The sequence below is a fragment of the Mastacembelus armatus genome, chromosome 3 (genome assembly GCF_900324485.2).
Source record: "Mastacembelus armatus chromosome 3, fMasArm1.2, whole genome shotgun sequence".
In the NCBI taxonomy this organism is placed as follows: Eukaryota; Metazoa; Chordata; class Actinopteri; order Synbranchiformes; family Mastacembelidae; genus Mastacembelus; species Mastacembelus armatus.
The window spans coordinates 14,601,068-14,614,452 of NC_046635.1; the positions used below are offsets into that span (position 1 = coordinate 14,601,068).

Here is a 13,385-nt window from a genome sequence, read left to right on the forward strand (position 1 = left end):
TGGTCGCTATGCAATCGCTCAGGAAATCCATAGTGAATGAAAAAGTTGTTCCAAACAGTTTTTGCCACTGTCTTTGCCTTTTGGTCAACTGTAGGAACGGCTACTGCATACTTAGTGAAATGGTCAGTTATGACCAAAATGTTCTTAGTCCCCTTTCCATCTTGCTCCAGGGAAAGGTAGTCCATACAGACTAATTCCAAAGGACGACTAGTCCTTATATTGACCATTGGAGCACCACGTTTTATCTGTGCCTTTCTCCTGAGACACCTCTCACAAGTCCTAATCTTTTCATTCACATCCAGGGTCATACAGTGGGTACGGAAAGTATTCAGACCCCTTTAAATTTTTCACTCTTTGTGTCATTGCAGCCATTTGCCAAAATCCAAAAAGTTCATCTTATTTCTCATTAATGTACACTCAGCACCCCATCTTGACAGAAAAAAACAGAAATGTAGAAATTGCTCACATCCTGTCCATTTCTTCTGATCCTCCTTGCGATGGTTCTGCTCCTTCATTGGAGTCCAGCTGTGTTTAATTAAACTGATTGGACTTGATTAGGAAAGGCACACACCTGTCTATATAAGACCTTACAGCTCACAGTGCATGTCAGAGCAAATGAGAATCATGAGGACGAAGGAACTGCCCAAGGAGCTCAGAGACAGAATTGTGGCAAGGCACAGATCTGGCCAAGGTTACAAAAGAATTTATGCAGCACTCAAGGTTCCTAAGAGCACAGTGGCCTACATAATCCTCAAATGGAAAAAGTTTCTGACGACCAGAACTCTTCCTAGACCTGGCCGTCCAGCCAAACTGAGCAATCGTGGGAGAAGAGCCTTGGTGAGAGAGGTAAAGAAGAACTCAAAGATCACTGTGGCTGAGCTCCAGAGATGCAGTAGGGAGATGGGAGAAAGTTCCACAAAGTCAACTATCACTGCAGCCCTCCACCAGTCGGGGCTTTATGGCAGATGGCCCAACGGAAGCCTCTCCTCAGTGCAAGACACATGAAAGATTTGCACACGTGATTTGCACACGTGATTTGCTTACCCGGAACATCCGGGTAAGCAAATCACTTTTGTCTTGCAGGCGTGTCGTGTTGTGTGTGTTGTGTGGTTCGTCTGCAGACTGGCGGCAGACTAGCTGTGGTTTGGCACACCTGGGAACCGGCTAGACTTTGAACGGTTCACTGGCTGCTGCATTCCGGTGCTGGTCGGGTACCTTTCTGTTTTGACCGGTGTTTGTTGCTATTTCCTGACTTAGCGCTCGTTGGCCTACCGGTTAGCTTAGCTAGCTAGTTAGCTTGCTAACATGGCCTCTCCCTCTCTCTCTCTCTCCTGCTCGGTGTGCCACATGTTTAGTTATTCCTCTGCCTCCTTTAGCGATAATGATACCTGTAATAAGTGTAAGGTTCTGTTAGCCTTGGAGGCGAGGATCACTGATTTGGAAGCGCGGCTCCGCACCTTCGAACAAAAGCCAGCTAGCCTAGCCCCGTTAGCTGGTGTGGAGCCACCGAGCTCAGGGTCTGTTAGCGGTCCAAGGGCAGCTCCGGAGCAGCCCGGAGAATTAGCCTGGGTGACGGTCCGAAGGAAACATACTCCTAAGCAGAAGCCCACGGCTCATCACCTGCCTGTTCATGTTTCTAATAGATTTTCCCCGCTCAACGACACACCCGCTGAGAAACCGACTCTGATAATTGGCGATTCCATAGTCAGGAACGTGAAAACAGAGACACCAGCGACCATAGTCAAATGTATTCCTGGGGCCAGAGCGGGCGACATCGAGTCAAATCTGAAGCTGCTGGCTAAGGCTAATCGTAAATATGGGAAAATTGTTATTCACGTCGGCAGCAATGACACCCGATTACGCCAATCGGAGGTCACTAAAATTAATGCTGAGTCGGTGTGTAACTTTGCTAAATTAATGTCGGACTTCGTAGTTTTCTCTGGACCCCTCCCCAATCTGACCAGCGATGACATGTTTAGCCGCATGTCATCGTTCCGTCGCTGGCTGTCTAGGTGGTGTCCAGCAAACGATGTGGGCTTCATAGACAATTGGGCCACTTTCTGGGGAAAACCCGGTCTGATAGCGAGAGATGGCATCCATCCCACTTTGAATGGTGCAGCTCTCATCTCTAGGAATTTGGCCGAGTTTCTTAGCCGACCTAAAGCCTGACAATCCAGGGTGGGGACCGGGATGCAGAGACTCAGTCTAAAACGCTTCTCTGCAGTTTCCTTAGAGCCGCCGCCCCCTTCAAACCACATAGAGACTGTGTCTGCCCCTCGAACATATAAATCAAATAAATCAGAAGTTAACAGAAGAGGAGTTATTCATAAAAACTTAATAAAAATTAAGACAACTCCTCTTATTGAACAGAAAAACAGAACTGTCAAATGTGGATTATTAAATATTAGGTCCCTTTCTTCTAAATCTCTGTTAGTAAATGATTTGATAACTGATCACCAAATTGACCTACTTTATCTTACTGAAACCTGGTTACAGCAGGATGAATATGTCAGTCTGAATGAATCAACCCCCCTCAGTCATAAAAATTATCATGTTCCTCGAAGCACAGGTCGAGGTGGAGGAGTAGCTGCAATCTTCCAGTCAAACTTATTATTAAACTTTCATCCTCAGAACAGTTATAACTCATTTGAGAGCCTCACTCTTAGTCTCTCACATCCAAACTGGAAAACACAAAAACCAGTTCTACTTGTCATTTTGTACCGTCCACCTGTTCCTTACTCAGAGTTTTTAACTGAATTCCCTGACTTCCTGTCTGATTTAGTGCTTAGATCAGATAAAGTCATAATAGTGGGAGATTTTAACATTCATGTAGATGTTGAAAATAACAGCCTCAGCACTGCATTTAATTCTATATTAGATTCAATTGGTTTCATTCAAAACGTTAATAAACCCACCCACTGTTTTAATCACACCCTTGATCTTGTTCTGACCTATGGCATCGAAATTGAACATCTAATAATTTTTCCCCCAAATCCTGTTTTGTCAGATCATTCTTTAATAACTTTCGAATTTAAAATGATGGATCATGCAGCGTCTGGAAGAAAATTCCACTACAGCAGATGTTTATCCGACAACGCTGTTAATAAATTTAAGAAAATGATTCCATCTTTATTTGCATCTATGCCAAGTATAAACATAGTGGAGGGCAGCTGCCTTAATCCTGCTCCATACCAAATTGATCATGTTGTTGACAGCGCTGTAACCTCACTGCGTGAAACGCTTGATTCTGTAGCCCCTCTGAAAAAGAAGTTAGTGATTCAGAGAAGACTAGCCCCATGGTATAATTTACATGTTCGTACCTTAAAGCAGGCATCACGAAGGCTGGAAAGGAAGTGGCGTTCCACAAACTTAGAGGAAATTTTTCTAGCCTGGAAAAACAGTCTACTAACATATAAAAAAGCTCTCCGTAAAGCCAGAACTGCATACTATTCATCACTAATCGAGGAAAATAAGAACAATCCCAGGTTTCTTTTCAGCACTGTAGCCAGGCTGACAAAAAGTCACAGCTCCGTTGAGCCCAGTGTTCCCTTAGCTCTCAGCAGTGATGAATTTATGAGTTTCTTTACAAATAAGAGTATTATATATATATATTATATATATAAACTATTAGAGATAAAATTCAGCAGATGCTTCCTATACCTGCAATAAATGAATCTTTTACTACAGTAGCTCTTGAATCATCTGTAGGACCTCAGTTATGTTTAGACTGCTTCTCTCCTATAGATCTCTCTGAATTTACATCAGTAGTTGCTTCATCGAAATCATCAACGTGTCTCTTGGACCCCATCCCGACTAGAATGCTTAAAGGCACCCTGCCATTAATGAACTCATCTTTATTGGACTTGGTAAATTTATCTCTAGTATCAGGCTACGTACCACAGGCCTTTAAGACTGCAGTAATCAAACCTTTACTCAAAAAGCCTAGTCTTGATCCAGGAGTCTTGGCTAATTATAGACCAATATCCAACCTGCCATTTATTTCTAAAATCCTAGAAAAAGCTGTTGCTAAGCAGCTATCAGACCACTTACACAGGAATGAACTATTTGAAGATTTCCAATCAGGATTTAGAGCACATCATAGTACAGAAACAGCACTGTTGAAAGTTACCAACGATCTTCTCTTAGCCTCAGATAATGGACTTGTTTCGATACTTGTCCTCCTAGACCTTAGTGCAGCATTCGACACCATTGACCACAACATCTTATTACAGAGACTGGAGCATGTGATTGGTATCAGAGGAACAGCGTTAAAGTGGTTCCAATCCTATTTATCGGACAGATTCCAGTTTGTTCATGTCCATGATGAACCTTCCACACGAACAAAAGTTAGTTATGGAGTTCCACAAGGTTCTGTGCTAGGACCGATTCTATTCACCCTGTACATGCTTCCTTTAGGATATATCATTAGGAAGCACTCTATTAATTACCACTGCTATGCGGATGACACTCAGTTATATCTATCTATTAAACCTGTTAACACAAACCAGTTAACCAGACTTCAAGCCTGTCTAACTGACATAAAGGCCTGGATGACCAGTAAGTTTTTACTTTTAAACTCAGAGAAAACAGAAGTCATTATATTTGGGCCTAAAAATCTCAGAAATAACTTTTCTAAAATTATAGCTATTCTAGATGGCATAACCCTGGCCTCCAGCACTACTGTAAAAAACCTTGGAGTTATTTTTGACCAGGACATATCCTTTAACTCACACATAAAACAAATCTCTAGAACTGCATTCTTTCACCTGCGCAACATTTCCAAAATTAGGAGCTTCCTGTCTCAAAATGATGCAGAAAAACTAGTCCATGCATTTGTTACCTCAAGGCTGGATTACTGTAACTCATTACTATCTGGATGTCCCAATATCTCCATAAAAAGCCTCCAATTAATCCAGAATGCCGCAGCCAGAGTCCTGAGAGGAACTAGCAAGAGAGATCATATTTCTCCTATATTGGCTTCTCTTCATTGGCTCCCTGTAAAATATGGAATAGAATTTAAACTCCTTCTTCTCACATACAAATCCCTTCATAATCAAGCTCCTTCATACCTCAAAGACCTCATAGTACCATATTATCCAGGGTTTCCAAAAGCAGAATGGGAGGCAGAGCCTTTAGTTATCAAGCTCCTCTCCTATGGAACCAGCTCCCAGCCTGGGTTCAGGAGGCAGACACTCTCTGTACTTTTAAGGCTAGACTTAAAACCTTCCTCTTTGACAAAGCATATAGTTACGGCTGGCTTCAGGCAACCCTGAACCATCCCTTAGTTATGCTGCTATAGGCCTAGACTGCCCGAGGACCATTGGTGCACTGAGCTCCCCTACCCTAACCCCCCCCCCTTTCCCTTCCCCTCCCCTCTCTTCATTTCCTCCCACCTCATGTATATTCCACCATTGAATGTTACTAACCTTGAGCTCTCTTGAATTGAATTGAATTGAATTTGTACCAGAGAGCTAGTTGGCCCCATTGTCAAAGGAGATGTTGCTTTCCTAAGGCAAGTGGCAAGGCAATGAGGTTTCCAATCAATGATCTCTCCTGTACCCCAGTTAACCCAAGAGTTATGCTGATGGAGCCACAGCCCAAGATGATGATGGTTACCTGACATGACCATGTGGACAGGTTATCAAGAGCCCTCACCTCTACCAGTGGAATGAGTGGGGAGTCTGGATCCCCTGTTGTTTCACAAAATTTTGATTTATAAGATTTGCATCTATACGAGTCTAGAGAGGTCATCAACACCTGTACAGTCTGGTCAATCTGTGCTGTATGTGAGGGGGCCAGTACTCTCTCTCCTACTTGTCCAAGTGTTTTACAGGCAGTCACGGATGTAATGGCTGCCTTGGACACAGTATAAACAAAGATTAGCCTGCCTCCATTTCTAGTGTCCCCTATAGGGACATGGAGGGACATGAAGCTGCTGATAATTCTGCAGGGCCAGGGAAATCAAACTTACTGGCAATGTTCGACTGGCCAGTTTATTTGTAATTACAACAGTCTTGTTTCCCAGATATCCCTGCCAAACCCGTGGTTGATTACATGGATCAGGTGTGTTCAGTCAAACAGAAACTGGAAGGGCAGGGATAGTTGGAAAACCTGCAGGACAGTAGCACTCAAGGACCAGGGTTGCAGACCCCTGATCTAGAAGCTGAATCATGGTAAATGGATTTCTAGTTTTTAGGTCGAAATGTTTCACCACTAATCAAGTGGCTTCCTCAGTCAAAGACAAAGCTGGTAGGAATCTCAAATTTATCTTTCAGGTTGGTTTTACTCCAGCACAAAAGGAGCAGGTCCTTAGAACCAGAATCAGCAGTGTACCTCTATTTAAAGGACACAGGAAAAGAAAAGGATGTACATATTTTGGACAGAGAAGATAGATGGTTTAAGAAGGGTGGGTCAGAGAAGCAATACATATTCAAGTGGAAAACCCTGCCTTTAAATACTATATACTAACTATAAATCGTACCTTGTTTTACTCCACTAGTTTGTCCTACAACTTATATAGCAAAGTGATTTATGTGTATATTTACAGTAATTTTGTTGAGCAGTTACTAGCGTTAGATGGCACTTGACTCAACTGAAGATAATATTATACCACTGAAAAATAAAAACAATTATATTAATGCTTAACTACAACTCCTAGTGTAACACAAGTGAAAATGACATCCATAAGAAAGCTCTATACTGCAGACTTTCATGGTGCAGGTCATGAGTTTGCAGTTTGGAGTGAGCATCGCCATTTGGGCAACCCGAGGAAGGAAGTGGATGCGCCGCTTCATCTTCTCACCACCACCCCAGTGTTGGGGGTTCGGCACGTTTTGTGGCATCTTCTCCAGATAACATTGAAACAAACTTAAATTAAATTACTCTGTCAGTTTTGATCGTACAAATAAGAGCCATATATCATTAGAATCTGTAATGGGTCTAGTTTCACAGAGACGTAAATAAAACAACCAGAATCTCAGCGAATACTTGCCTCATAAAAATAAGAAATATATGGCTAGAAAGTTTGAAATGTCTTCTTTAAAATGGAACAATTCAAGTCGAATACACTTTTTATTTAATTTGTATGAACATAAGGAGCGGTACATTTTCTCCTGTCTCACCTCACTATAACTAGTGTGATCCCGTCTCCCACTGAGTGCACTGTTCATATGGAAATAATCTGAGGTGAGACAGGTAGTTCTGTACACACCCCTGAGAAATGACATGAAACGTCAAACTTCATAATAGAATTTACTCACTTTTTCTGCGTGTTTGGATGAGTGAGTGATGAGTGAGTGAAAAAGCGCTTTGTATGTTCCAGACAGCGACGAAGAGTTTACTTTGTCCTCAGAGGAAAAACATGACCCGGATCACAAACGTTTGCATCTGCATTGTCAGTTTCATTTGTATAGCGCCAAATCACAATACAAATCATCTCAAGGCACTTTATAAAAACAATACAAAACAACATTGCATTTCAGTAATTCCCTCTCAACCACATTCCTGACTGAAAGGCATTATGCAGGTCTTTGTGCAGGTCTTTGTCTTCTCAGGTAAATCACAGGAATATTCATGATCAGGCACACCTTCCTGTCTTTTGAACCAATGTTCAGTATGTGTTTTATGGTCTTATTTCAGTAACTTAAAAATTTTAGTTTTTCACTGACTGTGCATAAACGCGTTTCTCTCTTGCATGTGTTTTGGCTGTTGCAGTGTTTTTGTATTTGCAGCGGTCGGCTGTTGCGGTGCGTTTGCCCTTGTTGGCCACCATACAAAAAGCACTGTTTTATCACTGCACCCAGCCGATTCCATCCACTTCATTCATTCCATTTCCCTGTTCCCCTTTTCCTTGTAAATAGTTTAAATAAATTTCTCCAAATTGTATGAACTGGCTTTAATATTTCTCCATCACAATAAATGTCACTGTTTTCAGAATTAACCCTTCAGATTATGAAGACTTAATATTAAGAAAGGTCTTGAAATATTTATGATATTAAAATTCATAAAGCAACTTTATGCTCACTACAAATATGAATTAATTCAAATAAAACAGCAAATAGTACTGGCATAATGGATGAAAGCAATGCACAGAGATACTAAAGAGTGGCCACTTTGCTTTCACTTTTTATTAAAGTGCTTTATTTTTCTCTCACCTTGTCTGTTACATCTATTTGAGTGTTATGAAAATTATGCTAAAAGTGGGTACTCCAAAGTCCTACACATTGTTGAAATATACATGTGAGGGTACAGATACTATGCATAAATGTTTGAATGCGTGTGTGTGTGTGTGTGTGTGTGTGTGTGTGTCTGTGTCTGTATGCGTGCATGTGTGTGTGACAGACTTTATCTCCGTACCATGGAAATTGAGAATGAAGAACCCTCCAGTTGAAAAATCAGAGTGAAAGTGGATCAGGACATTGGGACTGGCACTGTAGGCTGACTCTAAGGCTGTGTTGCCACTGAAGACTCCAAGTTGAGAGCTAGATGTATCTTGGCCATCCCTAAATAAGAGACAGACAGAACAAATTGTTATTCACGTCGGCAGCAATGACAGCCGATTTTGCCAATCGGAGGTCACTAAAATTAATGTTGAGTCGGTGTGTAACTTTGCTAAATTAATGTCGGACTCCGTAGTTTTCTCTGGACCCCTCCCCAATCTGACCAGCGATGACATGTTTAGCCGCATGTCGTCGTTCGTCTAGGTGGTGTCCAGCATACGATGTGGGCTTCATAGACAATTGGGCCACTTTCTGGGGAAAACCCGGTCTGGTAGCGAGAGACGGCATCCATCCCACTTTGAATGGTGCAGCTCTCATCTCTAGAAATTTGGCCGAGTTTATTAGCCGACCTAAAGCCTGACAATCCAGGGTGGGGACCGGGATGAAGAGACTCAGTCTAAAACGCCTCTCTGCAGTTTCCTTAGAGCCGCCGCCCCCCTCAAACCACATAGAGACTGTGTCTGCCCCTCGAACATATAAAATCAAATAAATCAGAAGTTAACAGAAGAGGAGTTATTCATAAAAACTTAATAAAAATTAAGACAACTCCTCTTATTGAACAGAAAAACAGAACTGTCAAATGTGGACTATTAAATATTAGGTCCCTTTCATCTAAATCTTTGTTAGTAAATGATTTGATAACTGATCACCAAATTGACCTACTTTATCTTACTGAAACCTGGTTACAGCAGGATGAATATGTCAGTCTGAATGAATCAACCCCCCTCAGTCATAAAAATTATCATGTTCCTCGAAGCACAGGTCGAGGTGGAGGAGTAGCTGCAATCTTCCAGTCAAACTTATTATTAAACTTTCATCCTCAGAACAGTTATAACTCATTTGAGAGCCTTACTCTTAGTCTCTCACATCCAAACTGGAAAACACAAAAACCAGTTCTACTTGTCATTGTGTACCGTCCACCTGTCCCTTACTCAGAGTTTTTAACTGAATTCCCTGACTTTCTGTCTGATTTAGTGCTTAGATCAGATAAAGTCATTATAGTGGGAGATTTTAACATTCATGTAGATGTTGAAAATAACGGCCTCAGCATTGCATTTAATTCTATATTAGATTCAATTGGTTTCATTCAAAATGTTAATAAACCCACCCACTGTTTCAATCACACCCTTGATCTTGTTCTGACCTATGGCATCGAAATTGAACATCTAATAGTTTTTCCCCCAAATCCTGTTTTGTCAGATCATTCTTTAATAACTTTTGAATTTAAAATGATGGATCATGCAGCGTTTGGAAGAAAATTCCACTACAGCAGATGTTTATTCGACAACACTGTTAATAAATTTAAGAAAATGATTCCATCTTTATTTACATCTATGCCAAGTATAAACATAGTGGAGGGCAGTTGCTTCAATCCCACTCCCTATCAAATTGATCATGTTGTTGACAGCGCTGTAACCTCACTGCGTGAAATGCTTGATTCTGTAGCCCCTCTGAAAAAGAAGTTAGTGAATCAGAGAAGACTAGCCCCATGGTATAATTTACATATTCGTACCTTAAAGCAGGCATCACGAAGGCTGGAAAGGAAGTGGCGTTCCACAAACTTAGAGGAAATTTTTCTAGCCTGGAAAAACAGTCTACTAACATATAAAAAAGCTCTCCGTAAAGCCAGAACTGCATACTATTCATCACTAATCGAGGAAAATAAGAACAATCCCAGGTTTCTTTTCAGCACTGTAGCCAGGCTGACAAAAAGTCACAGCTCTGTTGAGCCCAGTGTTCCCTTAGCTCTCAGCAGTGATGAATTTATGAGTTTCTTTACAAATAAAATCACAACTATTACAGATAAAATTCAGCAGATGCTTCCTATACCTGCAATAAATGAATCTTCTACTACAGTAGCTCTTGAATCATCTGTAGGACCTCAGTTATGTTTAGACTGCTTCTCTCCCATAGATCTCTCTGAATTTACATCAGTAGTTGCTTCATCGAAATCATCAACGTGTCTCTTAGACCCCATCCCGACTAGACTGCTTAAAGACACCCTGCCATTAATCAACTCATCTTTATTGGACTTGGTAAATTTATCTCTAGTATCAGGCTACATACCACAGGCCTTTAAGACTGCAGTAATCAAACCTTTACTCAAAAAGCCTAGTCTTGATCCAGGAGTCTTGGCTAATTATAGACCAATATCCAACCTGCCATTTATTTCTAAAATCCTAGAAAAAGCTGTTGCTAAGCAGCTATCAGACCACTTACACAGGAATGAACTATTTGAAGATTTCCAATCAGGATTTAGAGCACATCATAGTACAGAAACAGCACTGTTGAAAGTTACCAACGATCTTCTCTTAGCCTCAGATAATGGACTTGTTTCAATACTTGTCCTCCTAGACCTTAGAGCAGCATTCGACACCATTGACCACAATATCTTATTACAGAGACTGGAGCATGTGATTGGTATCAGAGGAACAGCGTTAAAGTGGTTCCAATCCTATTTATCGGACAGATTCCAGTTTGTTCATGTCCATGATGAACCTTCCACACGAACAAAAGTTAGTTATGGAGTTCCACAAGGCTCCGTTCTAGGACCGATTTTGTTCACCCTGTACATGCTTCCTTTAGGATATGTCATTAGGAAGCACTCTATTAATTACCACTGCTATGCAGATGACACTCAGTTATATCTATCTGTTAAACCTGTTAACACAAACCAGTTAACCAGACTTCAAGCCTGTCTAACTGACATAAAGGCCTGGATGACCAGTAACTTTTTACTTTTAAACTCGGAGAAAACAGAAGTCATATTTGGGCCAAAAAATCTCAGAAATAACTTTTCTCAAATAATAGCTACTCTAGATGGCATAACCCTGGCCTCTAGCACTACTGTAAAAAACCTTGGAGTTATTTTTGACCAGGACATGTCCTTTAACTCACACATAAAACAAATCTCTAGAACTGCATTCTTTCACCTGCGCAACATTTCCAAAATTAGGAACATCCTGTCTCAAAATGATGCAGAAAAACTAGTCCATGCATTTGTTACCTCAAGGCTAGATTACTGTAACTCATTACTATCTGGATGTCCCAATATCTCCATAAAAAGCCTCCAATTAATCCAGAATGCCGCAGCCAGAGTCCTGACAGGAACTAGCAGGAGAGATCATATTTCTCCTATATTGGCTTCTCTTCATTGGCTCCCTGTAAAATATAGAATAGAATTTAAAATCCTTCTTCTCACATACAAATCCCTTCATAATCAAGCTCCTTCATACCTTAAAGACCTCATAGTACCATATTATCCCAATCGACCACTTCGCTCTCAGAGTGCAGGTCTACTTGTGGTTCCCAGAGTTTCCAAAAGCAGAATGGGAGGCAGAGCCTTTAGTTATCAAGCTCCTCTCCTATGGAACCAGCTCCCAGCCTGGGTTCAGGAGGCAGACACTCTCTATACTTTTAAGGCTAGACTTAAAACCTTCCTCTTTGACAAAGCATATAGTTAGGGCTGGCTTCAGGCAACCCTGAACCATCCCTTAGTTATGCTGCTATAGGCCTAGACTGCCCGAGGACCATCGGTGCACTGAGCTCCCCTACCCTAACCCCCCCCTTTCCCTTCCCCTCCCCTCTCTTCTCTCCTCCCACCTCATGTATATTCCACCATTTAATCTTACTAACCTTGTGTTCTCTCTCTCCCCTAGTTTGTGCTCTCTCCCTCTCTCTCTGTACCTTCTGCAGGTGTCCCTGGTCCTGGAGCTGTATATCGCTGATGTGCAGTTACTGGTCCCACCAACCTGCAGTGTCTATTTGTTGTTTATTGTTGCTGTTCTTTTCTCTCTGCTCTATCCACTCACCCCAACCGGTCGAGGCAGATGGCCGCCCAAATTGAGCCAAGTTCTGCTGGAGGTTTTTTCTTCCGTTAAAGGGAGTTTTTCCTCTCCACTGTCGCCAAGTGCTTGCTCATAAGGGAATTGTTGGGTTTTTAGTTTTAGTTTTTGTAAAGTGCCTTGAGATGATTTGTATTGTGATTTGGCACTATACAAATAAAATTGAATTGAATTGAATTGAACAAAGACAACAGTTGATGCTTATATTGGAAGGCGCATACAAATTGTGAAGACAAGCCAAGGGTCACATAATAGTTGGCAGAAACACAGGAGGTAACTACATGTATGATATAAACTGATTGTTTTCTGGTTTACTCATGTACAAAATTAAGGATTAGCAAATAGAACAAAGAAGAGCATTTGAAAGATCAAAAATAAAAATATGTAATTACAGCATAATATTTTCAATAATTTAAGAATAACTACTGTTATTAAACAATTCTCCTTTATATTCTACATATAGCAAGAGGGAATATCTTGGGTCTATATGGCAAAGTGATAAAAACTACATGAGGCTGCATGAAGTACTATCTTCTCTCACACGCTTAGTGTTTTTTGAGAAAAGTAAATGCCAGATGTGAGGCAGTCATTTTAGGTATTACTTTCAGGATATCATAGATATAATGAAACTCTAAACCTTCAACTTTAATTTCAAAAGATTATGAAATAGAAGTGCAATGAATATGACTATTAAAATCCATGTGTAGGAGCGGAACATTTGGTGCCTTCCAGTGTTTCAATAGGAAAGATGTTTGGTAGGCAGCAATGTAGTTGAACTGCATTAAGGATTCCACATCAATTCTTCAAATAAATATTTACAGTAGCATCTCATTAGCCATAAAAAAACTATGAAAATTCTTTGTCATGTTATGTTAGAGGAATAATTAACAGGTCAACTTTAAAGTAAAATGATACTTTAAGGAATAGAATAGAACATGTGGATAATATGATATTGATTTACCTTCTTTTACTATAGCTATTCTGAAGGGTTTGCATGGAACCATCCTGTGTCCTAACAGCCAAATTTCAACCTCCATTCGTT

General features: G+C 40.9%; 1 protein-coding gene across 1 annotated transcript in view; it reads right to left on the minus strand.

The window, feature by feature from the left end:
• Positions 1-13,385, minus strand: part of LOC113138270 (CUB and sushi domain-containing protein 1) — a 950,854-nt gene that overhangs the window by 116,394 nt on the left and 821,075 nt on the right. The window contains exon 46 of the mRNA XM_033325108.1: positions 8,356-8,501. Within this exon, the coding sequence (XP_033180999.1) occupies positions 8,356-8,501 (146 nt within the window). The remainder of the gene's footprint in view (positions 1-8,355; positions 8,502-13,385) is intronic.